Source organism: Anoplopoma fimbria, chromosome 14, assembly GCF_027596085.1.
Source record: "Anoplopoma fimbria isolate UVic2021 breed Golden Eagle Sablefish chromosome 14, Afim_UVic_2022, whole genome shotgun sequence".
NCBI classification, from domain to species: Eukaryota; Metazoa; Chordata; class Actinopteri; order Perciformes; family Anoplopomatidae; genus Anoplopoma; species Anoplopoma fimbria.
The window spans coordinates 11,914,856-11,941,711 of NC_072462.1; the positions used below are offsets into that span (position 1 = coordinate 11,914,856).

At 34.8% G+C, this 26,856-nt stretch overlaps 1 protein-coding gene and 29 non-coding genes across 30 annotated transcripts in view; all 30 read left to right on the forward strand.

The window, feature by feature from the left end:
• Nucleotides 1-10,823, forward strand: part of mtrex (Mtr4 exosome RNA helicase) — a 20,035-nt gene extending 9,212 nt beyond the window's left edge. The window contains exons 13-28 of the mRNA XM_054613190.1: nt 1-35; nt 563-673; nt 1,525-1,626; nt 2,767-2,892; nt 3,509-3,659; nt 4,007-4,179; nt 4,270-4,338; nt 4,411-4,536; nt 4,649-4,759; nt 4,872-5,060; nt 6,324-6,487; nt 7,320-7,425; nt 8,379-8,435; nt 8,533-8,695; nt 9,886-9,990; nt 10,214-10,823. The exon at nt 1-35 is cut by the window's left edge and continues 17 nt beyond it. Coding sequence (XP_054469165.1) covers nt 1-35; nt 563-673; nt 1,525-1,626; nt 2,767-2,892; nt 3,509-3,659; nt 4,007-4,179; nt 4,270-4,338; nt 4,411-4,536; nt 4,649-4,759; nt 4,872-5,060; nt 6,324-6,487; nt 7,320-7,425; nt 8,379-8,435; nt 8,533-8,695; nt 9,886-9,990; nt 10,214-10,266 — 1,841 coding nt within the window. The 3' untranslated portion in view covers nt 10,267-10,823. The remainder of the gene's footprint in view (nt 36-562; nt 674-1,524; nt 1,627-2,766; nt 2,893-3,508; nt 3,660-4,006; nt 4,180-4,269; nt 4,339-4,410; nt 4,537-4,648; nt 4,760-4,871; nt 5,061-6,323; nt 6,488-7,319; nt 7,426-8,378; nt 8,436-8,532; nt 8,696-9,885; nt 9,991-10,213) is intronic.
• Nucleotides 10,824-12,202: 1,379 nt separating this feature from the next.
• On the forward strand, nt 12,203-12,274 carry trnae-uuc (transfer RNA glutamic acid (anticodon UUC)). The gene has a single exon. It is a non-coding gene; the product is annotated as a tRNA-Glu (tRNA).
• A 312-nt stretch (nt 12,275-12,586) lies between these two features.
• On the forward strand, nt 12,587-12,658 carry trnae-uuc (transfer RNA glutamic acid (anticodon UUC)). The gene has a single exon. It is a non-coding gene; the product is annotated as a tRNA-Glu (tRNA).
• A 351-nt stretch (nt 12,659-13,009) lies between these two features.
• On the forward strand, nt 13,010-13,081 carry trnae-uuc (transfer RNA glutamic acid (anticodon UUC)). Its single transcript has one exon. It is a non-coding gene; the product is annotated as a tRNA-Glu (tRNA).
• A 286-nt stretch (nt 13,082-13,367) lies between these two features.
• trnae-uuc (transfer RNA glutamic acid (anticodon UUC)) lies at nt 13,368-13,439 on the forward strand. Its single transcript has one exon. It is a non-coding gene; the product is annotated as a tRNA-Glu (tRNA).
• Nucleotides 13,440-13,700: 261 nt separating this feature from the next.
• trnae-uuc (transfer RNA glutamic acid (anticodon UUC)) lies at nt 13,701-13,772 on the forward strand. The gene has a single exon. It is a non-coding gene; the product is annotated as a tRNA-Glu (tRNA).
• Nucleotides 13,773-14,255: 483 nt separating this feature from the next.
• Nucleotides 14,256-14,327, forward strand: trnae-uuc (transfer RNA glutamic acid (anticodon UUC)). Its single transcript has one exon. It is a non-coding gene; the product is annotated as a tRNA-Glu (tRNA).
• A 388-nt stretch (nt 14,328-14,715) lies between these two features.
• trnae-uuc (transfer RNA glutamic acid (anticodon UUC)) lies at nt 14,716-14,787 on the forward strand. Its single transcript has one exon. It is a non-coding gene; the product is annotated as a tRNA-Glu (tRNA).
• Nucleotides 14,788-15,304: 517 nt separating this feature from the next.
• Nucleotides 15,305-15,376, forward strand: trnae-uuc (transfer RNA glutamic acid (anticodon UUC)). The gene has a single exon. It is a non-coding gene; the product is annotated as a tRNA-Glu (tRNA).
• A 390-nt stretch (nt 15,377-15,766) lies between these two features.
• On the forward strand, nt 15,767-15,838 carry trnae-uuc (transfer RNA glutamic acid (anticodon UUC)). Its single transcript has one exon. It is a non-coding gene; the product is annotated as a tRNA-Glu (tRNA).
• A 442-nt stretch (nt 15,839-16,280) lies between these two features.
• On the forward strand, nt 16,281-16,352 carry trnae-uuc (transfer RNA glutamic acid (anticodon UUC)). Its single transcript has one exon. It is a non-coding gene; the product is annotated as a tRNA-Glu (tRNA).
• Nucleotides 16,353-16,745: 393 nt separating this feature from the next.
• Nucleotides 16,746-16,817, forward strand: trnae-uuc (transfer RNA glutamic acid (anticodon UUC)). The gene has a single exon. It is a non-coding gene; the product is annotated as a tRNA-Glu (tRNA).
• A 335-nt stretch (nt 16,818-17,152) lies between these two features.
• On the forward strand, nt 17,153-17,224 carry trnae-uuc (transfer RNA glutamic acid (anticodon UUC)). The gene has a single exon. It is a non-coding gene; the product is annotated as a tRNA-Glu (tRNA).
• A 383-nt stretch (nt 17,225-17,607) lies between these two features.
• On the forward strand, nt 17,608-17,679 carry trnae-uuc (transfer RNA glutamic acid (anticodon UUC)). The gene has a single exon. It is a non-coding gene; the product is annotated as a tRNA-Glu (tRNA).
• Nucleotides 17,680-18,188: 509 nt separating this feature from the next.
• On the forward strand, nt 18,189-18,260 carry trnae-uuc (transfer RNA glutamic acid (anticodon UUC)). The gene has a single exon. It is a non-coding gene; the product is annotated as a tRNA-Glu (tRNA).
• A 391-nt stretch (nt 18,261-18,651) lies between these two features.
• On the forward strand, nt 18,652-18,723 carry trnae-uuc (transfer RNA glutamic acid (anticodon UUC)). The gene has a single exon. It is a non-coding gene; the product is annotated as a tRNA-Glu (tRNA).
• A 473-nt stretch (nt 18,724-19,196) lies between these two features.
• Nucleotides 19,197-19,268, forward strand: trnae-uuc (transfer RNA glutamic acid (anticodon UUC)). Its single transcript has one exon. It is a non-coding gene; the product is annotated as a tRNA-Glu (tRNA).
• A 391-nt stretch (nt 19,269-19,659) lies between these two features.
• On the forward strand, nt 19,660-19,731 carry trnae-uuc (transfer RNA glutamic acid (anticodon UUC)). The gene has a single exon. It is a non-coding gene; the product is annotated as a tRNA-Glu (tRNA).
• A 383-nt stretch (nt 19,732-20,114) lies between these two features.
• trnae-uuc (transfer RNA glutamic acid (anticodon UUC)) lies at nt 20,115-20,186 on the forward strand. Its single transcript has one exon. It is a non-coding gene; the product is annotated as a tRNA-Glu (tRNA).
• Nucleotides 20,187-20,660: 474 nt separating this feature from the next.
• trnae-uuc (transfer RNA glutamic acid (anticodon UUC)) lies at nt 20,661-20,732 on the forward strand. Its single transcript has one exon. It is a non-coding gene; the product is annotated as a tRNA-Glu (tRNA).
• A 393-nt stretch (nt 20,733-21,125) lies between these two features.
• On the forward strand, nt 21,126-21,197 carry trnae-uuc (transfer RNA glutamic acid (anticodon UUC)). The gene has a single exon. It is a non-coding gene; the product is annotated as a tRNA-Glu (tRNA).
• Nucleotides 21,198-21,663: 466 nt separating this feature from the next.
• trnae-uuc (transfer RNA glutamic acid (anticodon UUC)) lies at nt 21,664-21,735 on the forward strand. Its single transcript has one exon. It is a non-coding gene; the product is annotated as a tRNA-Glu (tRNA).
• Nucleotides 21,736-22,127: 392 nt separating this feature from the next.
• On the forward strand, nt 22,128-22,199 carry trnae-uuc (transfer RNA glutamic acid (anticodon UUC)). Its single transcript has one exon. It is a non-coding gene; the product is annotated as a tRNA-Glu (tRNA).
• Nucleotides 22,200-22,584: 385 nt separating this feature from the next.
• Nucleotides 22,585-22,656, forward strand: trnae-uuc (transfer RNA glutamic acid (anticodon UUC)). Its single transcript has one exon. It is a non-coding gene; the product is annotated as a tRNA-Glu (tRNA).
• Nucleotides 22,657-23,046: 390 nt separating this feature from the next.
• trnae-uuc (transfer RNA glutamic acid (anticodon UUC)) lies at nt 23,047-23,118 on the forward strand. The gene has a single exon. It is a non-coding gene; the product is annotated as a tRNA-Glu (tRNA).
• A 464-nt stretch (nt 23,119-23,582) lies between these two features.
• On the forward strand, nt 23,583-23,654 carry trnae-uuc (transfer RNA glutamic acid (anticodon UUC)). The gene has a single exon. It is a non-coding gene; the product is annotated as a tRNA-Glu (tRNA).
• Nucleotides 23,655-24,535: 881 nt separating this feature from the next.
• Nucleotides 24,536-24,607, forward strand: trnae-uuc (transfer RNA glutamic acid (anticodon UUC)). Its single transcript has one exon. It is a non-coding gene; the product is annotated as a tRNA-Glu (tRNA).
• Nucleotides 24,608-24,997: 390 nt separating this feature from the next.
• trnae-uuc (transfer RNA glutamic acid (anticodon UUC)) lies at nt 24,998-25,069 on the forward strand. The gene has a single exon. It is a non-coding gene; the product is annotated as a tRNA-Glu (tRNA).
• Nucleotides 25,070-26,066: 997 nt separating this feature from the next.
• On the forward strand, nt 26,067-26,138 carry trnae-uuc (transfer RNA glutamic acid (anticodon UUC)). Its single transcript has one exon. It is a non-coding gene; the product is annotated as a tRNA-Glu (tRNA).
• Nucleotides 26,139-26,445: 307 nt separating this feature from the next.
• On the forward strand, nt 26,446-26,517 carry trnae-uuc (transfer RNA glutamic acid (anticodon UUC)). The gene has a single exon. It is a non-coding gene; the product is annotated as a tRNA-Glu (tRNA).
• The last annotated feature ends 339 nt before the right edge of the window (nt 26,518-26,856 follow it).

A 26,856-nucleotide genomic window follows, 5' to 3' on the forward strand; every position in this document is an offset into this window, starting at 1 on the left:
GGACTCTTTCAGACGAGGACAAAAAACTCCCTCAGGTGAGGAGGACTGAACTCTCACACTCCTCACAACTCGTCTGATGTTTTTACAACCATCCACGTTGCTCTCACTCCAGTTTATGAACCCAGCGCTGCCACCTTGTAATAAAGCCCAGAAAAAAAAGACCTCAGCATTTCCTTCAGAATCATTTTCTGCTTAGAGAAGACAGTTAAACTGCCTTAATGTAAATGGCTGCACACATAATGTCAACACAGGCTCAAACACGGTGCTCCTGTTAGTCTACCCTGCTGTGCTGAGTCACATGATGAAAACCAGCTGGTTTTGAGGTAACAGTAAGTGGGTAGACCACTACAGCAAGAGCAACGGCAAAGCCAACCTTACGCCACACTATTCCACTCTCTGTGATTCTGCTGGTGATGGCTGTCATGCTATGAACGAACTGGTCGGTAAATCCTATATGAACAAATACTACAAACACTAATCTGCCTATCAATCTGCCTGTAAATGTCCCCGCTGCGGGACTAATAAAGGGTTATCTTATCTTAACACTCTCGGTTTTCCTCAGGTGGAGCATGTGTTGCCGCTGCTGAAGAGGGGGATAGGAATCCACCACGGAGGCCTGCTGCCCATCCTTAAAGAGACCATAGAGATCCTTTTCTCTGAGGGCCTGATAAAGGTACAACTGTCTCTGGATCAAGATGCTCATCAAAACACATTTAAGAAAATTTGATTAATTCCTAAGCAGAGCAACTGCAAAAATTGGATTTGTAAAGATGTTCAAGGAATCTTCAACTTACGTTATCACCAAACTAGGTCTAATACAGACTATATAAAATAAGCTGTTCAAATGTTTAGTAGGTTTTAGGATTGAGCATTGCTGCAAAACTCTACACTGCTTCTGCTTGTATATAAAAGAACAATTAAAGGTTTTTAACAGTAGTTGAGCAGTGTACTTGTGACCTGTATCCTCCTGCCAAATTTGAGGCTATTCTACTGATCAACAGTCGGTGGCAGTAATTCGCTAACAAAAGAAGACTGCTAGCAAACAAACATGGATGTAAACATTGCAACATCAGAAATGCTTTAAAATTAGAATCTTCAAGCCATCACACATGCAGGAGCAGGAGCTTGTAGCATTTTTAAGAATAGCCTTTATTAGTTATTCAGCTTGCTAGTCCTCAGCGAGTGGCTTGTACCTATGCGTAAGATGCCTGAAGTTATTTTACACTTTTGAAGATTTCCTTTTTCTTTAAACGTGTCCACGTTTGTTTACGATACACCCATTGAGAACAGTAGTATCTTTTTTATAATGAATGTCTTTCCTGATGTTTAATAAGGACCAAAACAAATGCACCATGTTTATTAAATACACAATGCTTGCTGATGAGAAACATTGAATACAAACAGAAATTAGTTTGTTTACAACAAGAACTCCACAGGAGACCTTTTTTAAGCAGGATTGAAAATGACATTGTCAGAATAGTGCGATGAGATGGTATTAATGCTGACTTATTATTCTCATTTCAGGCCCTGTTTGCGACCGAGACATTCGCCATGGGCATCAACATGCCTGCCCGCACTGTGCTCTTCACCAGCGCACGCAAGTTCGATGGCAAGAATCACCGCTTTGTAAGAGCACACACAGGCACGCTGTCATTGTCAAACAATAAGTCAGTTAAGATGTCTTGTCAAGAGGAAAGTCTCAACGGAATGAATAGGATTTGTTTCCCCCTCATCCTGTTGTTTATGTGAACTTAGAATCCATCGTGGAAAACTTTTCTTTGCATTTTGAAGGAATGTGCAAGGCTAATCTCCTTGTTACTCTACGTTCAATGAGTAGCCAACAAAAATGTAAAACTCCCCATAAACTGTGCTATCTCTTTAAAACCACAGCTCTGGTCTATGTGCAGTGTGGAGTTGTCACACAATACGTTGCTTTGAGGCCTTTATAAGGTCCTTAAGTCCTGCAGCTTGCAGCGCCACATAAACAGCCACGTATTGTTTATAAGAGCTGTGTGTGTGTGTGTGTGTGTGTGTGTGTGTGTGTGTGTGTGTGTGTGTGTGTGTGTGTGTGTGTGTGTGTGTGTGTGTGTGTGTGTGTGTGTGTGTGTGTGCTGCCGTCACGTAGAAGCGCCCTTCAACTTCACTTCATACACACTGCTCTCCAGCTCACATACACACAGACTTGAAGAGAATGTGAGAGAGAAAGAGAGAGGATAGATTTCCCTCCAAGAGGTTCATCAGGAACATCTGGTGCCTCCAATGGTGCCAAAGCTCCACGCAGGCACTCACACATTTGAATTCCTGAAACACCCTGTGTTTCAAATCAAGAGCTGATCCCATGGCATCAGATCATTTCAACACAAAAATATTCTCACCAGTCTTCTTATTTTGCATTTCTTTATTGCCCAGAGACGAGTAGATATGTGGCGGTAAACCAGAATCATGTGTGACACAGAGAAAAGTCCCCCGAGGCTCGTGTAAATCTCTTCCTCATGAGACGGTTTCATCATCTAGATTTCTGTGTTCCTAATGCAGATACTCGGCTACACACTTATTGTAGAAATACATTGTCTATTCTCCAGAAAATGGCTATATTCTCAATGCGTTTATTTCATCATCACAGTGCTTCTCTCAATGCCTTTCCGTTTTCTTTCTTCTCAGTAGTATCAGTCTTTGTCATATTATTAAATACACATTGTATTACACACAGAAGCTTTCACTAACGAATCTCTTCTCATTGTCTGGTGTGTTTTTCACGTGTTCTAGATTACATCAGGTGAGTACATCCAGATGTCGGGGCGAGCCGGCAGAAGAGGAATGGACGACAGGGGAATTGTTATTTTCATGGTGGACGAGAAGATGAGTCCAGCTGTGGGCAAACAGCTACTCAAGGTACTGTGAATACCGTGATTTTTATTGCAAGTTGAATTATTTATTTTTTCTGGATGCAGTTGCAAGTCATCAATCACATCTTTGCAAACCTCTTCAGTGCTGTCTTCACATTCTTCTTCACAACAATAGTCCAACCATCCCATCAATGGCACATATTTTGGATTTGTTTGAACGATTAAATATGAATTGCTAGAAGTGGCTCTTAAGTTTTCCTCTCTATGGATCATCGCGCCATTTGGTGCTCTGTCAAAAACTCAGTCACAGGGAAGCCAGAGTCTCTCAGTCTGCCGCCTTTTGATTTGACACATTTTATAGCTGCTATGAATATGTTGCTGCATAACTTTTCAAAGAGGTTGTGTTAATGTATAACTGTTGGTTGGCTCTAAATCGCTGCTTCCCAGGGATCCTTGGAGAAAGCTGTGGTTCATATCTGTGTTTCTGGAGGTTGTGATTGCTAAATCTCTGTATTTAATTAGGGAAAATGACTTCAGCCTGCATTTATTTCGATCTCATACCTTCTTGGCACTTTTAGTGAAGTTCTGACAACATTATCAAAACATGAAACGATTCTTTTCTCATGTTTTTATTCTGTCTGGTTGTTATTGTGCTTGTTCAGGGCTCTGCAGACCCTTTGAACAGTGCCTTCCACCTGACCTACAACATGGTGCTCAACCTGCTGCGTGTGGAGGAGATCAACCCAGAGTACATGCTGGAAAAGTCTTTCTACCAGTTCCAACACTACAGGGCTTTGCCTGGTGTTGTGGAGAGTAAGCATATTTCAATTCATATTTACTACAGAACACTACTGCAACCTGTAGGGAAACCGATTAGCAACAGCTGTAATTCATTGATGTTTTTATTTGATCATTTAGAAAAGGTCCACGGTGCTGTTTGATGACACATGCTAAAGACTAAAATAAACACAGGTCTGACTGTTATGATTCCACAACTAAGATATTTTTCATTATTGGGTGTCTCATATGAATTATTTTCCACGTGAAGATGTCGATGTGCAGAAATGTTTTCACTGGTGGATGCTAAAATAACATTTCCTGTCATGTTGTGGCCTGACTCTAGTTTACATTTAAATCATATTGCTGATTTTCCTGTGCAGAAATTAAGAAGTATGAGGAGCAGTACCACAGCATTGAGATTCCCAATGAAGAGAGTGTGGTCACTTACTTCAAAATCAGACAGCAGCTGGCCAAACTGGCTAAAGAGATCCAAGAGTTCATCCACAAACCCAAATACTGCTTGCCTTTCTTGCAGCCTGGGCGGCTTGTCAAGGTAGAGCTTCACACACTCACAGTTTGACGACAAGACATCAATAATTCACTTCAACGTGTCCTTTAATGGCTCTTTGTTTTGATCCCACAGGTAAAAAATGAAGACGCTGACTTTGGCTGGGGAGTTGTTGTAAACTTTTGCAAGAAGGCAAATGTGAAGGTGAGCTGGTGTCCAACACGTATGTGATCCCTATAACATGTGGCTGTGACTAATGTGCATTTCCCCAATTAGACCAGTACAGACGCGGAGCCGCTGTACGTGGTGGAGGTCTTGGTCCACTGTAGTAAGGACAGTCTGAAAGATGCTGCGACTGAGGCTGCTAAACCTGCTGCTCCAGGGGAGACTGGAGAGATGCAGGTGGATTCAGCAGACACACACTTATCTGTATATTTTATACACAAATAATGTGAGACTACATGTCTCTGTAGTCAGTGGAGTATAACTTTAATCTTTTCTTGTTTTTGTCCAGGTGGTCCCAGTGATGCTCCATCTCCTGACGTCCATCAGCTCAGTTCGCCTCTACATCCCCAAAGACCTGAGGCCATTCGACAACAGACAGCTCATGCTCAAGTCTATTCAGGTACAAAAGGCAGCCATGTTGAAACAAAGATAATGAAACTGGTGAAACTCAACCGAGATCATCATCATCAAATGTTGCTCTCTCTCTTTCCCTCAAAACATTTTGTCTGCAGGAGGTGCAGAAACGTTTCCCAGATGGTGTTCCTCTGCTCGACCCCATAGATGACATGGGCATCAAAGATCCTGCACTGAAGAAAGTTATTCAGAAAGTGGAGGCCTTTGAGCACCGCATGTACTCCCACCCCCTGCACAGCGACCCCAGCTTGGAAGCTGTGTATTCCCTCTGTGAGAAGAAAGCTCTGGTGAGAAACCGTGTGTGCGTGTGTGTGCGCGTGCGTGCGTGTAAGTGTGTGTGTGTAAGTGTGTGTGTTTCAGTTTGTTGGAGCTTCAAAGGTCACCCATAGAAAAACCTTCTCAGGGTTCAACTTTCATGAACCCATTTAACAACAAAGTCAACAAAATCGTGTTTTGTTACATTGAATTATTAATAACTATCTACATTGGCTGCCTTTTGTTGGATTACAATCCATAACCTTCTATTGTCTTTTTATGCCAATCAGGCCGGTTTTGGCCTCATACAGACAAACACAGGAAGAAAGCAAGGACGTAAATCCTACAGGGCCTCACCCTCATCTTAAGGTCAAATAGCAGGAAAACGTATATAAAATAGTATGCACACTATTGCATCTGTGTGCTGTGCTTTTCCCAAATTATCAGGTCAGAATGTTCGGTTCTGCTTATATTTGGGACGTTAAAAAAGGCAGAGAGTGATGGATGCAAAACACCCAGATTGGAAAGTGAAACAGACCATGTTTGAAAACTTGCGCAAACATTTACTTCTCTGTGGTCTTGTGTGTGTTGTGAAATGATACGTTGTACAGTGCAGTTTAAACTGGATTACTTTGTTTGATTGATAGATTAAGAGATTAACCTGCTCCTCTACTGGCATTTCTCTGCAGCTAATCCTTAATCTCATTCCTGCAGTTGACCTCCATAATGGCCTTCAAAGTACAGATACTACATCTGCCTTTTTTCTTTAGCAAGTCTAAACTCACTACTGATGTAGTTGAAACCCATTTGATGCCATGTAGACCAAAGCTAGAACAGTATTCAAATGCTTTGTCAGCATTCACTACCAGGAGCACAAGTCAGAACGTTCCATCTTTTTGTGTGCCACATGCAGCCACCAGTTTGCAGAAATGAGGCTATACTTCCTCTGAATTATTTGAGCAATAAAACTATGCTGGTGAAATCGCTCTTTGCATGTGATTGATTCTTTGGCTCTGAGGTGTGTTGTAATCTTGAGGGGTAAAGGTTAAAAGTTGATAGTGAACATAATTAGGAAAAGATAAGCAGGCAGATGAACATCAGCGGGCAGATAACTCAAATATTTCCACTCTTTCACTATAAAAGTTATTGCAGTGTTTCAAATGATCTGCACAAAACATCTGGTAGTTATCAGTGATTTTAAAAATGAAGTGTTTTCTAGAAAACCCTGGAAGAGCTCCCCCAAGTTGACATCAGTTGAAGGTTAACCAATACAAATATGTGTTTTTGTGTTTTAGATCGCAGCAGACGTTCGAACGGCCAAGCGAGAGCTGAAGAAAGCTCGTACCATCCTGCAGATGGACAAGCTGAAGTGCAGGAAGAGAGTTCTGCGACGCCTCGGATTCGCCAGCCCCTCTGATGTCATCGAGATGAAAGGGCGCGTCGCTTGTGAAATTAGCAGGTATGGATAAGGATGGAACTGAACACATTGACACTGACGAGGAGAGCAGGGATATTTGGGTGTATCCTGATCGGCAGTCGCCCCGTCCAACAGATGAACGTATTCTGTGTGAATGTGGAAGTTATTCAGTCTTAAATCACCAGTCTGGAATTGTTTATGACGGCACAAGCCTTTGGGGAAAAAAACATCAATTTACAGCCGCCGTCTGAATGTGAAACTACTACGTGGATAAGCTGATTAATGAAACATGAGGTTGTGATAATAATGGAGATTTAGTAAAGTAAATCATTTTTTATTGAGCAGAGGTTTGTGGCCTACTTTGTTCTTTTCCCTAAAGTATCAGTTTATTGGTTGAGCAGTTGATATCAGCACAGAATAGGAAAGACACCCAGCCGTTTGGTAAAACTGGTCTAAACTACATTTTGTAAACTAAACCTTTTATTTTAATGGCATTTTCAAGATATAGCCAGTTCTACAGTATCTGCTGGACAGATTGCCTGGCAAATTCAAGTGAAACATGGAGATACATTAGAATGTTGAAGCAGGTTTATCTTAGGTGAGGTGTCATCGCACTAACGAAGGCTCGTTTACTTCTACCCACAGCCTGGATTTGTCCAATATTGATGAGATGGACGGTAACTCTGGATCTCGTATTTAGTGAAATGTTGTGTGTATCAAGGGCTGAAACATGAAGAGCATCTGGCTGATCTGCCCTTACCCACTCCAACAGGCCACATAAAAGCAGTTAGATGAAGTTAGATGCAGTTAGATAGTAGAGATGAATCAGAACATTTTCATAAAGTAATAAAATATCATCCAATAAATCTTCCAGTGCCGATGAGCTCCTGCTGACGGAGATGGTGTTCAACGGTCTCTTCAACGATCTAACGGTGGAACAAGCCACCGCCCTGCTGTCCTGCTTCGTCTTCCAGGAGAATGTAAGAACAAACACACACAATTCCTTTTAATTCTCCATAAAAACATATCAAGCCTTTTTCTCAAGCACTAAGACAAACGGCTGATTTCCATTCCCAAACATTCAAGCTCCAGATGCATTCTTGGCCTCTCTGCCTGCACTGCAACCAAAACAGAAACCTGAGGTTGATGTGTGTTTGTCTTTCCTAATGAAGCCTGTTCTCTCAATGAGGCAATCCAGTGTCAGACGGTTTAACAAACCTTTTCTTTGGCTCTAAACCAGCTCAGTCATCAGAGCAATAGAACTAATATCTGTCTAAAGATCTAAAGAGGGGTCTGTCAGGAAGGGAACGTCGACTAGCAGCTGTCATGTTTGTGCACCACTAAAGGACGACTGTTTGTGCTTAAAGTTGATAAAGATCACATGGTCAGATTCATAGTCTAGTGTAGTTCTTTTATCATATATTTACTGTTTTAAGATCATGGATACTGTGTTTTGTTCAGGCACATTCAACATTTGAGATGGTTGGCTAGTGTGGGATGAACAAAGGTAAAAAAAAAAAAAAAAAAAAAAAAATGTTTTTATTAGGAGATCAGCTATCATATTGGCACTGGTATGAAGGCAGATGTATTAATCTGTACATTCAATATGTAGCATTATACAGTTAGCTTAGCGTAAAGACTGAAAAAAGAGGGAAACCGTACTGTAGCTTCATATTGTACAGATATGAAAGTAGTATAAATTGAACCATTTTATCACCAAAGACATGTAGGATCCAATGTTTGAAGTGTCATTACTTTCTCCTGCTCATTTTCTTTATGTTGAATGTTAGAAAAAACCCATCTAATCTCCAAATTTAATCTCCAATGGGCCTATAGTCACTTTAAAGAACACATGAAACACAAACTACAAAACAAATGTTTGGAGTTTGCTATCACATGCTCATGACATTAACAATGTCATTTTGCCCTCCAGGCCAGTGAGATGCCAAAACTGACTGAACAACTAGCAGCTCCCTTGAGACAAATGCAGGTGAGACAACATAAAAAGGATCTGAATCAAACAATTTGTTTCTTATCAGTCCAAGTTTGAATTCGGTGGAAATGTGAATGTTGTTGTTTTTGTTCAGGAGTGTGCAAAGCGCATAGCCAAAGTTTCTGCAGACGCCAAGCTGGAGGTGGACGAGGAGACTTACCTAAACCAGTTTAAGCCTCACCTCATGGATGTGGTGTTTGCCTGGGCTAACGGCGCCACGTTTGCTCAGATCTGCAAGATGACTGACGTCTTTGAAGGTGAGCCATTAACATTTATATCCAACAGTGATGACAGGAAGTTAAAAACACAGGTGTCGAACTTTTGTTCTTGTGCTTAACTGGACCATCTTAATTTAGTTATTTGACAGCTATAGTTACTTTCCAGACTTAGATTTACTTTAAAAACACATTAAATTCAATGCACTTTTAAAGATTAAAGCAATGTCTCGTAAGCTTTTTGGCGTGTGACCAATTCCAGGAAAGCAGTGAAAGCTAGTTGGGGCTCAAACAAGCAGTACACCAAAATAACAAACAGTATAACAAAGAAGTTCAAACTAGCTCCACATCAACAAGCTACAGCAGTAAAATAACACTCACAGGGTTCCACTTCTCTGCAGAACGAGTACTTTTTCTTTAAATACTTTAAGTATCTTTAGCTGAAAATACTTCTGTACTTCCTCCGTGCTGGAAGAAGTATACAACATGGCCTTAAAAAAAAAAAAAAAAAACCTTTGATCTCTTCACTATCACATATGCAGTTTGGCTGTCAGAGGCTCACTAACTGATTGATTATGTGTGGGTTGAATTGAACAGAGTCCCAAGTCTCCTCATAGTTTCTGTCTCTGACTGCCAACACTGACCTCAGCTGTAAAATATTACTTGTCATCTTAATGAGGAAATAGCCTTTAATTGAGAAACTCTGGAGGGAGTGTTAGATGTGCTTGTGTGTGTCTGCGAACGAGGGAGACAGAGAATTGATGATACTTATAAAACCATTGCTTCATTTTACTTATTGTTGGGAAAATTGGAATTTCCTTGAATGAAATGATCCATTTAAACCAAAGTAGATAATAATAGATGCGTTATTAATTCATTTATTATTGGAACGATAACTCTCCATATACTTTAAATTGTTTGCCTGTAGACAAATTGCACTGACTAAAGCACTACCTTGGCATAAATCACAGTTAATTGGAATTGATATGTTGGAATTAGAAAAAATAAACTCATTATTAGTAACAAATTACATAGTTATTCACTGGAAACTCCTTAGAAATGATTAGGAAATGATGGTGAAACAACAGATCTGCAAGGAGGGATACTACATTCCTCCAAGATGTCCTTATTCTGCCATTGAACGTTCTGTATGAATTATTGCTAGATTCAATTATGAAATAACAGAGTCACACACACTAAACACTGTGTGTATTTGTATCTGTCTTGTGTAGGGAGCATCATACGTTGCATGCGCCGCCTGGAAGAAGTCCTGAGACAAATGTGTTCTGCAGCCAAGGCCATAGGCAACACGGAACTGGAGAACAAGTTTGCTGAAGGTAAGAAGAAACATTTTAACTGAGCTAAAAAGATTAATCACCAGATTTTATTGGCTTAATAACTTTGGGTTTTGGGCTGTTTGTTGAAAAAACAGACACATAATAAGACGTCAAAGTTTGATGATACTTCTTCTGGATTTACAAGGTTAAATGCAACTGAAACCAATGTGTTATAAATGATGTGATTAAATGACATTTACTCTTAATTTCTGTGTCTCTCCAGGAATAACGAAGATCAAGAGAGACATTGTATTTGCTGCCAGTCTCTACCTGTAACGACCTCACAGCTTTCCAACACATGATGGGCAGCACAGGATCCCTGTCGGATCTATTGAACCTCCATTCTTTTTGTTTTAGTCTTTCATTTTTCCCACTGAGGTCAAATATTGTGGCATTTTGTTCCCAAATTGTCAACTAAATTTTCTTTTAATTTATTTGTCCTTCAGGTCACTTTTATGACGAATTTTTTTTTTGCCTGAACTTTTTAATTTTCAGTTGTGTTATCCACTGTGAGAATTACATTGACTATATAAATGACTGAGAAATTAAACAGAAGTGTTTTTCATTTAGGTTTAATGCTTTTGTATTGATAGAATACATTGAACATTCATGCTTATATAATTTCCACTGACATTAGCAAATTGGTTCATAATCTGACATTATTTTGATATATTTTGAGTCATGTTTTAATTTAATGACTGCTCATGACATAAAAAACACTTACGTTTCATTTCTCTTCATTTTAATAAGTAAAATGGCCTAATTTTTCCTTTTTTTTCTTATTTTAGACATTTGTACATATTTGACTTTTTTTCAATAAACTCGGTATGATGTTGTTTTTTTAAATACAGATGATAAATAAACTGCATTGATGTCTGCTCACTTGATTATACCGGTTATTGATACACAGGTAGCTGTGTTAGCAGCAGTCCAGCGAGGGAACACAGGACTTAAACTGACCCTCTACTCTTCAGCTCTAAACCTTCATTCTAAACCATATTGCAGTATGTTTAATATATAAATTACAAAACAATATGGAATTTGTTTTTAAAAAATGGTCATCGTTACTGTCGAATACTAAAAAAAGTAATTAAAAAGTAATAGTATGGTATGTCAAAAAAGCCATGAAAATAGATTTAGTTTAGTATGTGGAAAAATTATAAGAAATATTAGGATGTAGTATGTCACAAAAAAGTTTCTGTAGAGTAAAACAAAAAAGGTCATAATAGTCTGTTGAGAAAGATTATTAAAAGAATAATTATATAGTAGGTCAAAAGAAATCATAAAAAAGTCATAGTATACTATTACTAATAAAAAACATAGTACAAAAATCATCATGGTATATAGTATGCCATGAATAAGTCATACAAATTCAATATCATAGTAGGTCATACAATTTTGTAACATAATATGCTTAAAATGTCATAAAAAAATCAGAGTACATAGTAAAGTATAGTTTAGATTTGCCCACTTCTATAGTAGTGGGTATCTGTGAACCAAATATGACATCTAATGAAAACACAAACCCCCCCCCAGCACTGAACACATTGCCTCATACAGAGTGCCCATCTAGGGATGATGCTTTTGAACGCAGCCGACCGTCCTGATCCACCAGCAGAGGACATCACCAAGTTTTGATGCAACAAGCAGGAAGGAGAGGAAGTCATCATGACCATCCTGGATACAAGCCCTGTTTCTCTTTCTACCCTGTTCGACATTGTCAGCAATAGCTGCAATTCTAGGCTAAAGCTGTGTACAGCAGCAAAATGGACCAGCTACCTGAACTAGCTACTACTTATGCAAAGTCTGATGGTAATTATATGATAGTACATGTTCCTACTCGCTCACAAACTCTCAGCAGGAAGAGCAATATGACAAGAATGTAGATGAAGAAAGTGAGAGGGAGGATGAGGTTGATGATGAGGATATTCTGGTTATAACAGTGCAGGGTATTAAAGGTGCAAGATGCTCTTTCACCTCTTATGACAATTATCATCTCGAAAATTGTTATAAAAATGTCATAAAAAGTCATAGTATGTAGCATGTACGTAGCATGTCGAAAAAAGTCCTAGTATAGTATGTCGAAAAAAAGTCATAGTATAGCATGTCAAAAAAAGGCATTTTTAGTAGATTGAAAAAAGTCATAGAATGACAAAACATAAAAAGTCATAGTATAGCATGTCATAAAAAACAAATACATTTCTAAAAAAGGTCCCTTATGGTCTAGCGGTCAGGATTCCTGGTTTTCACCCAGGTGGCCCGGGTTCAACTCCCGGTATGGGAACATGACCTTAAATGACCTTTGAACAATGACTTTCATGTCAAAGAACAGTATTGTCATGTCAATTAAAGCTCATAGAAACCCATGTAAAAATGATTTTATTTTGTCGAAAAAATGTCATAGTATTGTATGTCGGAAAAAAGTCATAGTATTGTATGTCGAAAAAGAGTCTTGGAATTCTTTGTCGAAAAAAAGTAATAGTATAGCATGTCAAAAAAGTCATAGTATAGTAAGTTAAACAAAGTAATAGAATGACAAGTCATAAAAAGTCATAGTATAGCATGTGATGAAAAAGAAATACATTTCTAAAAAAGGTCCCATATGGTCTAGCGGTCAGGATTCCTGGTTTTCACCCAGGTGGCCCGGGTTCAACTCCCAGTATGGGAACATGATTTTAAACAAACTTTTAACATTGACTTTCATGTCAGAAAAGTGTATTGTCATGTCAATTAATACTCATAGTAAACAATGTAAATAAATCTCATGAGAATTATCATCTCGAAAATTGTTATAAAAATGTCATAAAAAGTCATAGTATGTAGCATATATGTAGCATGTCGAAAAAAGTCCTAGTATAGTATGTCAAAAAAAGTCCTAGTATTGTATGTCGAAAAAAAGTCATAGTATAGCATGTCAAAAAAAGGCATTTTTAGTAGATTGAAAAAAGTCATAGAATGACAAAACATAAAAAGTCATAGTATAGCATGTCATAAAAAACAAATACATTTCTAAAAAAGGTCCCATATGGTCTAGCGGTCAGGATTCCTGGTTTTCACCCAGGTGGCCCGGGTTCAACTCCCGGTATGGGAACATGACCTTAAATGACCTTTGAACAATGACTTTCATGTCAAAGAACAGTATTGTCATGTCAATTAAAGCTCATAGAAACCCATGTAAAAATGATTTTATTTTGTCGAAAAAATGTCATAGTATTGTATGTCGAAAAAAAGTCTTGGAATTCTTTGTCGAAAAAAAGTCATAGTATAGCATGTCTAAAAAGTCATAGTATAGTAAGTTAAACAAAGTAATAGAATGACAAGTCATAAAAAGTCATAGTATAGCATGTGATGAAAAATAAATACATTTCTAAGAAAGGTCCCATATGGTCTAGCGGTCAGGATTCCTGGTTTTCACCCAGGTGGCCCGGATTCAACTCCCGGTATGGGAACATGACTTTAAAGGAACATTGACTTTCATGTTAAAGAACAGTATTGTCATGTCAATTTAAGCTCATAGTAAACAATGTAAATAAATCTCATGAGAATTATCATCTCTAAAAAGTCATAGTATGTAGCATGTCGAAAAAAGTCGTAGTATATTATGTCAAAAAAAGTCATTGTATAGTTAGTTGAAAAAAGTCATAGAATGACAAGTCATAAAAAGTCATAGTATAGCATGTCATAAAAAACAAATACATTTCTAAAAAAGGTCCCATATGGTCTAGCGGTCAGGATTCCTGGTTTTCACCCAGGTGGCCCGGGTTCAACTCCCGGTATGGGAACATGACTTTTAACATTGACTTTCATGTCAGAAAAGTGTATTGTCATGTCAATTAATACTCATAGTAAACAATGTAAATAAATCTCATGAGAATTATCATCTCGAAAAAAAGTGTTATAAAAATGTCATAAAAAGTCATAGTATGTAGCATATATGTAGCATGTCGAAAAAAGTCCTAGTATAGTATGTCAAAAAAAGTAATAGTACTATATGACGGAAAAAAGTCATAGTACTGTATGTCAAAGAAAAAAGTCATAAAAAGTCATTTTATGTCGAAAAAAGGAAAAGTCAAAGAATAGTATGTCAAAAAAAGTCAGTATTGTATGTCGGAAAAAAGTCCTAGTATTATATGTCGAAAAAAAGTCATAGTATAGCATGTCAAAAAAAGTCATTGTATAGTTAGTTGAAAAAAGTCATAGAATGACAAGTCATAAAAAGTCATAGTATAGCATGTCATAAAAAACAAATACATTTCTAAAAAAGGTCCCATATGGTCTAGCGGTCAGGATTCCTGGTTTTCACCCAGGTGGCCCGGGTTCAACTCCCGGTATGGGAACATGACTTTAAAGGAACTTTGAACATTGACTTTCATGTTAAAGATCAGTATTGTCATGTCAATTAAAGCTCATAGAAACCCATGTAAAAATAATTTTATTTTTGTCAAAAAAATTTCATAGTATAGTTTGTCAAAAAAAGTCATAGTTGTATGTCGGAAAAAAGTCATAGTATTCTATGTCGAAAAAAAGTATTAGTATTGTATGTCAAAAGAAAGTAATAGTATTGTATGTCGAAAAAATGTCTTGGAATTCTTTGTCGAAAAAAAGTCATAGTATAGCATGTCAAAAAAGTCAAAGTATAGTAAGTTAAACAAAGTAATAGAATGACAAGTCATGAAAAGTCATAGTATAGCATGTGATGAAAAAGAAATACATTTCTAAAAAAGGTCCCATATGGTCTAGCGGTCAGGATTCCTGGTTTTCACCCAGGTGGCCCGGGTTCAACTCCCGGTATGGGAACATGACTTTAAACAAACTTTTAACATTGACTTTCATGTCAAAAAAGTGTATTGTCATGTCAATTAATACTCATAGTAAACAATGTAAATAAATCTCATGAGAATTATCATCTCGAAAAATGTCATAAAAAGTCATATTTTGTAGCATGTATGTAGCATGTCGAAAAAAGTCCTAGTATAGTATGTCAAAAAAAGTCATAGTACTGTATGTCAGAAAAAAGTCATAGAATTTTATGTCGAGGAAAAGTCAAAGAATAGTATGTCAAAAAAAGTCAGTATTGTATGTCGGAAAAAAGTCCTAGTATTGTATGTCGAGGAAAAGTCAAAGAATAGTATGTCAAAAAAAGTCAGTATTGTATGTCGGAAAAAAGTCCTAGTATTATATGTCGAAAAAAAGTCATAGTATAGCATGTCAAAAAAAGTCATTGTATAGTTAGTTGAAAAAAGTCATAGAATGACAAGTCATAAAAAGTCATAGTATAGCATGTCATAAAAAACAAATACATTTCTAAAAAAGGTCCCATATGGTCTAGCGGTCAGGATTCCTGGTTTTCACCCAGGTGGCCCGGGTTCAACTCCCGGTATGGGAACATGACTTTAAAGGAACTTTGAACATTGACTTTCATGTTAAAGATCAGTATTGTCATGTCAATTAAAGCTCATAGAAACCCATGTAAAAATAATTTTATTTTTGTCAAAAAAATTTCATAGTATAGTTTGTCAAAAAAAGTCATAGTATTGTATGTCGGAAAAAAGTCATAGTATTCTATGTCGAAAAAAAGTATTAGTATTGTATGTCAAAAGAAAGTAATAGTATTGTATGTCGAAAAAAAGTCTTGGAATTCTTTGTCGAAAAAAAGTCATAGTATAGCATGTCAAAAAAGTCAAAGTATAGTAAGTTAAACAAAGTAATAGAATGACAAGTCATAAAAAGTCATAGTATAGCATGTGATGAAAAAGAAATACATTTCTAAAAAAGGTCCCATATGGTCTAGCGGTCAGGATTCCTGGTTTTCACCCAGGTGGCCCGGGTTCAACTCCCGGTATGGGAACATGACTTTAAACAAACTTTTAACATTGACTTTCATGTCAGAAAAGTGTATTGTCATGTCAATTAATACTCATAGTAAACAATGTAAATAAATCTCATGAGAATTATCATCTCGAAAAATGTCATAAAAAGTCATATTTTGTAGCATGTATGTAGCATGTCGAAAAAAGTCCTAGTATAGTATGTCAAAAAAAGTCATAGTACTGTATGTCAGAAAAAAGTCATAGAATTTTATGTCGAGGAAAAGTCAAAGAATAGTATGTCAAAAAAAGTCAGTATTGTATGTCGGAAAAAAGTCTTGGAATTCTTTGTCGAAAAAAAGTCATAGTATAGCATGTCAAAAAAAGTCATTGTATAGTTAGTTGAAAAAAGTCATAGAATGACAAGTCATAAAAAGTCATAGTATAGCATGTCATAAAAAACAAATACATTCCTAAAAAAGGTCCCATATGGTCTAGCGGTCAGGATTCCTGGTTTTCACCCAGGTGGCCCGGGTTCAACTCCCGGTATGGGAACATGACTTTTAAGGAACTTTGAACATTGACTTTCATGTTAAAGATCAGTATTGTCATGTCAATTAAAGCTCATAGAAACCCATGTAAAAATTATTTTATTTTTGTCAAAAATAAATTTCATAGTATAGTTTGTCAAAAAAAGTCATAGTATTGTATGTCGGAAAAAAGTCATAGTATTCTATGTCGAAAAAAAGTATTAGTATTGTATGTAAAAAAAAAAGTAATAGTATTGTATGTCGAAAAAAAGTCTTGGAATTCTTTGTCGAAAAAAAGTCATAGTATAGCATGTCAAAAAAGTCAAAGTATAGTAAGTTAAACAAAGTAATAGAATGACAAGTCATAAAAAGTCATAGTATAGCATGTGATGAAAAAGAAATACATTTCTAAAAAAGGTCCCATATGGTCTAGCGGTCAGGATTCCTGGTTTTCACCCAGGTGGCCCGGGTTCAACTCCCGGTATGGGAACATGACTTTAAACAAACTTTTAACATTGACTTTCATGTCAGAAAAGTGTATTGTCATGTCAATCAATACTCATAGTAAACAATGTAAATAAATCTCATGAGAATTATCATCTCGAAAAATGTCATAAAAAGTCATAGTATGTAGCATGTCAAAAAAAAAAAATCATATTACTGTATGTCGGAAAAAAGTCATAGAATTTTATGTCGAGGAAAAGTCAAAGAATAGTATGTCAAAAAAAGTCAGTATTGTCTGTCGGAAAAAAGTCCTAGTATTATATGTCGAAAAAAAGTCATAGTATAGCATGTCAAAAAAAACAAATACATTTCTAAAAAAGGTCCCATATGGTCTAGCGGTCAGGATTCCTGGTTTTCACCCAGGTGGCCCGGGTTCAACTCCCGGTATGGGAACATGTCTTTTAACATTGACTTTCATGTCAGAAAAGTGTATTGTCATGTCAATTAATACTCATAGTAAACAATGTAAATAAATCTCATGAAATTATCATCTCGAAAAAATTGTTATAAAAAGTCATAGTATGTATGTCAAAAAAAGTCATATATTGTATGTCGAAAAAAGTCCTAGTATAGTATGTCAAAAAAAGTAATAGTACTATATGTCGGAAAAAAAGTCATAGTATCATAGAATTTTATGTCGAGGAAAAGTCAAAGAATAAAGTCAAAGTATAGTATGTCAAAAAAGTAAAAGTAAGTTAAACAAAGTAATAGAATGACAAGTCATAAAAAGTCATAGTATAGCATGTGATGAAAAAGAAATACATTTCTAAAAGAGGTCCCATATGGTCTAGCGGTCAGGATTCCTGGTTTTCACCCAGGTGGCCCGGGTTCAACTCCCGGTATGGGAACATGACTTTAAACAAACTTTTAACATTGACTTTCATGTCAAAAAAGTGTATTGTCATGTCAATTAATACTCATAGTAAACAATGTAAATAAATCTCATGAGAATTATCATCTCGAAAAAATGTCATAAAAAGTCATATTTTGTAGCATGTATGTAGCATGTCGAAAAAAGTCCTAGTATAGTATGTCAAAAAAAGTCATAGTACTGTATGTCAGAAAAAAGTCATAGAATTTTATGTCTCAAAGAATAGTATGTCAAAAAAAGTCAGTATTTTATGTCGGAAAAAAGTCCTAGTATTGTATGTCGAGGAAAAGTCAAAGAATAGTATGTCAAAAAAAGTCAGTATTGTATGTCGGAAAAAAGTCCTAGTATTATATGTCGAAAAAAAGTCATAGTATAGCATGTCAAAAAAAGTCATTGTATAGTTAGTTGAAAAAAGTCATAGAATGACAAGTCATAAAAAGTCATAGTATAGCATGTCATAAAAAACAAATACATTTCTAAAAAAGGTCCCATATGGTCTAGCGGTCAGGATTCCTGGTTTTCACCCAGGTGGCCCGGGTTCAACTCCCGGTATGGGAACATGACTTTAAAGGAACTTTGAACATTGACTTTCATGTTAAAGATCAGTATTGTCATGTCAATTAAAGCTCATAGAAACCCATGTAAAAATAATTTTATTTTTGTCAAAAAAATTTCATTGTATAGTTTGTCAAAAAAAGTCATAGTATTGTATGTCGGAAAAAAGTCATAGTATTCTATGTCGAAAAAAATAGTATTAGTATTGTATGTCAAAAAAAGTAATAGTATTGTATGTCGAAAAAATGTCTTGGAATTCTTTGTCGAAAAAAAGTCATAGTATAGCATGTCAAAAAAGTCAAAGTATAGTAAGTTAAACAAAGTAATAGAATGACAAGTCATAAAAAGTCATAGTATAGCATGTGATGAAAAAGAAATACATTTCTAAAAAAGGTCCCATATGGTCTAGCGGTCAGGATTCCTGGTTTTCACCCAGGTGGCCCGGGTTCAACTCCCGGTATGGGAACATGACTTTAAACAAACTTTTAACATTGACTTTCATGTCAAAAAGTGTATTGTCATGTCAATTAATACTCATAGTAAACAATGTAAATAAATCTCATGAGAATTATCATCTCGAAAAAAAGTCATAAAAATGTCATAAAAAGTCATTATGTAGCATGTATGTAGCATGTCGAAAAAAGTCCTAGTATAGTATGTCAAAAAAAGTCATAGTACTGTATGTCAAAAAAAGTCATGTATTGTATGTCAAAAAAAGTCATAGAATTTTATGTCGAGGAAAAGTCAAAGAATAGTATGTCAAAAAAAGTCAGTATTGTATGTCGGAAAAAAGTCCTAGTATTATATGTCGAAAAAAAGTCATAGTATAGCATGTCAAAAAAAGTCATTGTATAGTTAGTTGAAAAAAGTCATAGAATGACAAGTCATAAAAAGTCATAGTATAGCATGTCATAAAAAACAAATACATTTCTAAAAAGGTCCCATATGGTCTAGCGGTCAGGATTCCTGGTTTTCACCCAGGTGGCCCGGGTTCAACTCCCGGTATGGGAACATGACTTTAAAGGAACTTTGAACATTGACTTTCATGTTAAAGATCAGTATTGTCATGTCAATTAAAGCTCATAGAAACCCATGTAAAAAATTTTATTTTTGTCAAAAAAAAAAATTCATAGCATAGTTTGTCAAAAAAAAAAGTCATAGTATTGTATGTCGGAAAAAAGTCATAGTATTCGAAAAAAAAAGTCATAGTATTGTATGTCAAAAAAAGTCATAGTATTGTATGTCGAAAAAAATAGTCTTGGAATTCTTTGTCAAAAAAAGTCATAGTATAGCATGTCAAAAAAGTCAAAGTATAGTAAGTTAAACAAAGTAATAGAATGACAAGTCATAAAAAAGTCATAGTATAGCATGTGATGAAAAAGAAATACATTTCTAAAAAAGGTCCCATATGGTCTAGCGGTCAGGATTCCTGGTTTTCACCCAGGTGGCCCGGGTTCAACTCCCGGTATGGGAACATGACTTTAAACAAACTTTTAACATTGACTTTCATGTCAAAAATGTATTGTCATGTCAATTAATACTCATAGTAAACAATGTAAATAAATCTCATTTATCATCTTTGTCAAAAAAGTCATTTGTCAAAAAAAGTCATAGTATTGTATGTCGGAAAAAAGTCATAGTATTCTATGTCAAAAAAAGTCATAGTATTGTATGTCAAAAAAAAAGTCAAAGTAGTATGTATGTCGAAAAAAGTCTTGGAATTCTTTGTCGAAAAAAGTCATAGTATAGCATGTCAAAAAAGTCATTGTATAGTAAGTTAAAAAAGTCATAGAATGACAAGTCATAAAAAGTCATAGTATAGCATGTCATGAAAAAACAAATACATTTCTAAAAAGGTCCCATATGGTCTAGCGGTCAGGATTCCTGGTTTTCACCCAGGTGGCCCGGGTTCAACTCCCGGTATGGGAACATGACTTTAAACAAACTTTTAACATTGACTTTCATGTCAGAAAAGTGTATTGTCATGTCAATTAATACTCATAGTAAACAATGTAAATAAATCTCATGAGAATTATCATCTCGAAAAAATTGTTATAAAAAGTCATAAAAAGTTATATGTAGCATATATGTAGCATGTCGAAAAAAGTCCTAGTATAGTATGTCAAAAAAAGTCATAGTACTATATGACGGAAAAAAGTCATAGTATGTATGTCAGAAAAAAGTCATAGAATTTTATGTCGAGGAAAAGTCAAAGAATAGTATGTCAAAAAAAGTCAGTATTGTATGTCGGAAAAGTCCTAGTATTATATGTCGAAAAAAAGTCATAGTATAGCATGTCAAAAAAAGTCATTGTATAGTTAGTTGAAAAAAGTCATAGAATGACAAGTCATAAAAAGTCATAGTATAGCATGTCATAAAAAACAAATACATTTCTAAAAAAGGTCCCATATGGTCTAGCGGTCAGGATTCCTGGTTTTCACCCAGGTGGCCCGGGTTCAACTCCCGGTATGGGAACATGACTTTAAAGGAACTTTGAACATTGACTTTCATGTTAAAGATCAGTATTGTCATGTCAATTAAAGCTCATAGAAACCCATGTAAAAATAATTTTATTTTTGTCAAAAAAAAAGTTTCATAGTATAGTTTGTCAAAAAAAGTCATAGTATTGTATGTCGGAAAAAAGTCATAGTATTCTATGTCGAAAAAAGTATTAGTATTGTATGTCAAAAAAAGTAATAGTATTGTATGTCGAAAAAAAGTCTTGGAATTCTTTGTCGAAAAAAAAAGTCATAGTATAGCATGTCAAAAAAGTCAAAGTATAGTAAGTTAAACAAAGTAATAGAATGACAAGTCATGAAAAGTCATAGTATAGCATGTGATGAAAAAGAAATACTTTTCTAAAAAAGGTCCCATATGGTCTAGCGGTCAGGATTCCTGGTTTTCACCCAGGTGGCCCGGGTTCAACTCCCGGTATGGGAACATGACTTTAAACAAACTTTTAACATTGACTTTCATGTCAAAAAAGTGTATTGTCATGTCAATTAATACTCATAGTAAACAATGTAAATAAATCTCATGAGAATTATCATCTCGAAAAATTGTCATAAAAAGTCATAAAAAGTTTATGTAGCATATATGTAGCATGTCAAAAAAAGTCCTAGTATAGTATGTCAAAAAAAGTCATAGTACAAAAAAAAGTCATAGTACTGTATGTCAGAAAAAAGTCATAGAATTTTATGTCGAGGAAAAGTCAAAGAATAGTATGTCAAAAAAAGTCAGTATTGTATGTCGGAAAAAAGTCCTAGTATTATATAAAAAAAATAGTCATAGTATAGCATGTCAAAAAAAGTCATTGTATAGTTAGTTGAAAAAAGTCATAGAATGACAAGTCATAAAAAGTCATAGTATAGCATGTCATAAAAAACAAATACATTTCTAAAAAAGGTCCCATATGGTCTAGCGGTCAGGATTCCTGGTTTTCACCCAGGTGGCCCGGGTTCAACTCCCGGTATGGGAACATGACTTTAAAGGAACTTTGAACATTGACTTTCATGTTAAAGATCAGTATTGTCATGTCAATTAAAGCTCATAGAAACCCATGTAAAAATTATTTTATTTTTGTCAAAAATAAATTTCATAGTATAGTTTGTCAAAAAAAGTCATAGTATTGTATGTCGGAAAAAAGTCATAGTATTCTATGTCGAAAAAAAGTATTAGTATTGTATGTAAAAAAAAAGTAATAGTATTGTATGTCGAAAAAAAGTCTTGGAATTCTTTGTCGAAAAAAAGTCATAGTATAGCATGTCAAAAAAGTCAAAGTATAGTAAGTTAAACAAAGTAATAGAATGACAAGTCATAAAAAGTCATAGTATAGCATGTGATGAAAAAGAAATACATTTCTAAAAAAGGTCCCATATGGTCTAGCGGTCAGGATTCCTGGTTTTCACCCAGGTGGCCCGGGTTCAACTCCCGGTATGGGAACATGACTTTAAAGGAACATTGACTTTCATGTTAAAGATCAGTATTGTCATGTCAATTAAAGCTCATAGAAACCCATGTAAAAATAATTTTTATTTTTGTTGAAAAAATTTCATAGCATAGTTTGTCAAAAAAAGTCATAGTATTGTATGTCGGAAAAAAGTCATAGTATTCTATGTCGAAAAAAAGTATTAGTATTGTATGTCAAAAGAAAGTAATAGTATTGTATGTCGAAAAAGAATTATTGGAATTCTTTGTCGAAAGAAAGTCATAGTATAGCATGTCAAAAAAGTCATAGTATAGTAAGTTAAACAAAGTAATAGAATGACAAGTCATAAAAAGTCATAGTATAGCATGTGATGAAAAAGAAATACATTTCTAAAAAAGGTCCCATATGGTCTAGCGGTCAGGATTCCTGGTTTTCACCCAGGTGGCCCGGGTTCAACTCCCGGTATGGGAACATGACTTTAAACAAACTTTTAACATTGACTTTCATGTTAAAGATCAGTATTGTCATGTCAATTAAAGCTCATAGAAACCCATGTAAAAATAATTTTATTTTTGTCAAAAAAATTTCATAGTATAGTTTGTCAAAAAAAGTCATAGTATTGTATGTCGGAAAAAAGTCATAGTATTCTATGTCGAAAAAAAGTATTAGTATTGTATGTCAAAAAAAAGTAATAGTATTGTATGTCGAAAAAAAGTCTTGGAATTCTTTGTCGAAAAAAAGTCATAGTATAGCATGTCAAAAAAGTCAAAGTATAGTAAGTTAAACAAAGTAATAGAATGACAAGTCATAAAAAGTCATAGTATAGCATGTCATAAAAAAGAAATACATTTCTAAAAAAGGTCCCATATGGTGTAGCGGTCAGGATTCCTGGTTTTCACCCAGGTGGCCCGGGTTCAACTCCCGGTATGGGAACATGACTTTAAAGGAACAACATTGACTTTCATGTTAAAAAGTGTATTGTCATGTCAATTAATACTCATAGTAAACAATGTAAATAAATCTCATGAGAATTATCATCTCGAAAAATGTCATAAAAAGTCATATTTTGTAGCATGTATGTAGCATGTCGAAAAAAGTCATAGTATAGTAGTATGTCAGAAAAAAGTCATAGAATTTTATGTCGAGGAAAAGTCAAAGAATAGTATGTCAAAAAAAGTCAGTATTGTATGTCGGAAAAAAGTCCTAGTATTGTATGTCGAAAAAGTCAAAGAATAGTATGTCAAAAAAAGTCAGTATTGTATGTCGAAAAAAAAAGTCATAGTATAGTATGTCAAAAAAAGTCATTGTATAGTTAGTTGAAAAAAGTAATAGAATGACAAGTCATAAAAAGTCATAGTATAGCATGTCATAAAAAACAAATACATTTCTAAAAAAGGTCCCATATGGTCTAGCGGTCAGGATTCCTGGTTTTCACCCAGGTGGCCCGGGTTCAACTCCCGGTATGGGAACATGACTTTGAACATTGACTTTCATGTTAAAGATCAGTATTGTCATGTCAATTAAAGCTCATAGAAACCCATGTAAAAAATAAAAAAAAAATTGTCAAAAAAATTTCATAGTATAGTTTGTCAAAAAAAGTCATAGTATTGTATGTCGGAAAAAAGTCATAGTATTCTATGTCGAAAAAAAAAAAGTATTAGTATTGTATGTTGAAAAAAATTCTTGGAATTCTTTGTCGAAAAAAAGTCATAGTATGTAGCATATATGTAGCATGTCGAAAAAAGTCCTAGTATAGTATGTCAAAAAAAGTCATAGTACTGTATGTCGGAAAAAAGTCATAGTACTGTATGTCAGAAAAAAGTCACAGAATTTTATGTCGAGGAAAAGTCAAAGAATAGTATGTCAAAAAAAGTCAGTATTGTATGTCGAAAAAAAGTCATAGTATAGCATGTCAAAAAAAGTCATTGTATAGTTAGTTGAAAAAAGTCATAGAATGACAAGTCATAAAAAGTCATAGTATAGCATGTCATAAAAAAGAAATACATTTCTAAAGAAGGTCCCATATGGTCTGGCGGTCAGGATTCCTGGTTTTCGCCCGGGTTCAACTCCCGGTATGGGAACATGACTTTAAAGGAACATTGACTTTCATGTTAAAGAACAGTATTGTCATGTCAATTAAAGCTCATAGAAACCCAAGTAAAAATAATTTTATTTTTGTCAAAAAAATTTCATAGCATAGTTTGTCAAAAAAAGTCATAGTATTGTATGTCGGAAAAGAATTATTGGAATTCTTTGTCGAAAGAAAGTCATAGTATAGCATGTCAAAAAAGTCATAGTATAAACAAAGCATGTCATAGATAGAAAAAAAGAAATACATTTCTAATAAAGGTCCCATATGGTCTAGCGGTCAGGATTCCTGGTTTTCACCCAGGTGGCCCGGGTTCAACTCCCGGTATGGGAACATGACTTTAAAGGAACTTTGAACATTGATTTTCATGTTAAAGATCAGTATTGTCATGTCAATTAAAGCTCATAGAAACCCATGTAAAAATAATTTTATTTTTGTCAAAAAAATTTCATTGTATAGTTTGTCAAAAAAAGTCATAGTATTGTATGTCGGAAAAAAGTCATAGTATTCTATGTCGAAAAAAAGTATTAGTATTGTATGTCAAAAAAAAGTAATAGTATTGTATGTCGAAAAAAAGTCTTGGAATTCTTTGTCGAAAAAAAGTCATAGTATAGCATGTCAAAAAAGTCAAAGTATAGTAAGTTAAACAAAGTAATAGAATGACAAGTCATGAAAAGTCATAGTATAGCATGTGATGAAAAAGAAATACATTTCTAAAAAAGGTCCCATATGGTCTAGCGGTCAGGATTCCTGGTTTTCACCCAGGTGGCCCGGGTTCAACTCCCGGTATGGGAACATGACTTTGAACATTGACTTTCATGTTAAAGATCAGTATTGTCATGTCAATTAAAGCTCATAGAAACCCATGTAAAAAATGAAAAAAAATTTGTCAAAAAAATTTCATAGTATAGTTTGTCAAAAAAAGTCATAGTATTGTATGTCGGAAAAAAGTCATAGTATTCTATGTCGAAAAAAAAGTATTAGTATTGTATGTCGAAAAAAAAGTTCTTGGAATTCTTTGTCGAAAAAAAAAAGTCATAGTATTAGCATATATGTAGCATGTCGAAAAAAGTCCTAGTATAGTATATCAAAAAAAAGTCATAGTACTGTATGTCGGAAAAAAGTCACAGAATTTTATGTCGAGGAAAAGTCAAAGAATAGTATGTCAAAAAAAGTCAGTATTGTATGTCGGAAAAAAGTCATAGTATAGCATGTCAAAAAAAGTCATTGTATAGTTAGTTGAAAAAAGTCATAGAATGACAAGTCATAAAAAGTCATAGTATAGCATGTCATAAAAAAGAAATACATTTCTAAAGAAGGTCCCATTTCTAAAAAAGGTGGTCTAGCGGTCAGGATTCCTGGTTTTCACCCAGGTGGCCCGGGTTCAACTCCCGGTATGGGAACATGACTTTAAACAAACTTTTAACATTGACTTTCATGTTAAAGATCAGTATTGTCATGTCAATTAAAGCTCATAGAAACCCATGTAAAAATAATTTTATTTTTGTCAAAAAAATTTCATTGTATAGTTTGTCAAAAAAAGTCATAGTATTGTATGTCGGAAAAAAGTCATAGTATTCTATGTCGAAAAAAAGTATTAGTATTGTATGTCAAAAAAAAGTAATAGTATTGTATGTCGAAAAAAAGTCTTGGAATTCTTTGTCGAAAAAAAGTCATAGTATAGCATGTCAAAAAAGTCAAAGTATAGTAAGTTAAACAAAGTAATAGAATGACAAGTCATAAAAAGTCATAGTATAGCATGTGATGAAAAAGAAATACATTTCTAAAAAGGTCCCATATGGTCTAGCGGTCAGGATTCCTGGTTTTCACCCAGGTGGCCCGGGTTCAACTCCCGGTATGGGAACATGACTTTTAACATTGACTTTCATGTCAGAAAAGTGTATTGTCATGTCAATTAATACTCATAGTAAACAATGTAAATAAATCTCATGAGAATTATCATCTCGAAAAAATTGTTATAAAAATGTCATAAAAAGTCATAGTATGTAGCATATATGTAGCATGTCGAAAAAAGTCCTAGTATAGTATGTCAAAAAAAGTCATTGTATAGTTAGTTGAAAAAAGTCATAGAATGACAAAAAAGTCATAAAAAAGTCATAAAAAGTCATAGTATAGCATGTCATAAAAAACAAATACATTTCTAAAAAAGGTCCCATATGGTCTAGCGGTCAGGATTCCTGGTTTTCACCCAGGTGGCCCGGGTTCAACTCCCGGTATGGGAACATGACTTTAAAGGAACTTTGAACATTGACTTTCATGTTAAAGATCAGTATTGTCATGTCAATTAAAGCTCATAGAAACCCATGTAAAAATAATTTTATTTTTGTCAAAAAAATTTCATAGATAGTTTGTCAAAAAAAAGTCATATTATTGTATGTCGGAAAAAAGTCATAGTATTCTATGTCGAAAAAAAGTATTAGTATTGTATGTCAAAAAAACGTAATAGTATTGTATGTCGAAAAAAAGTCTTGGAATTCTTTGTCGAAAAAAAGTCATAGTATAGCATGTCAAAAAAGTCAAAGTATAGTAAGTTAAACAAAGTAATAGAATGACAAGTCATA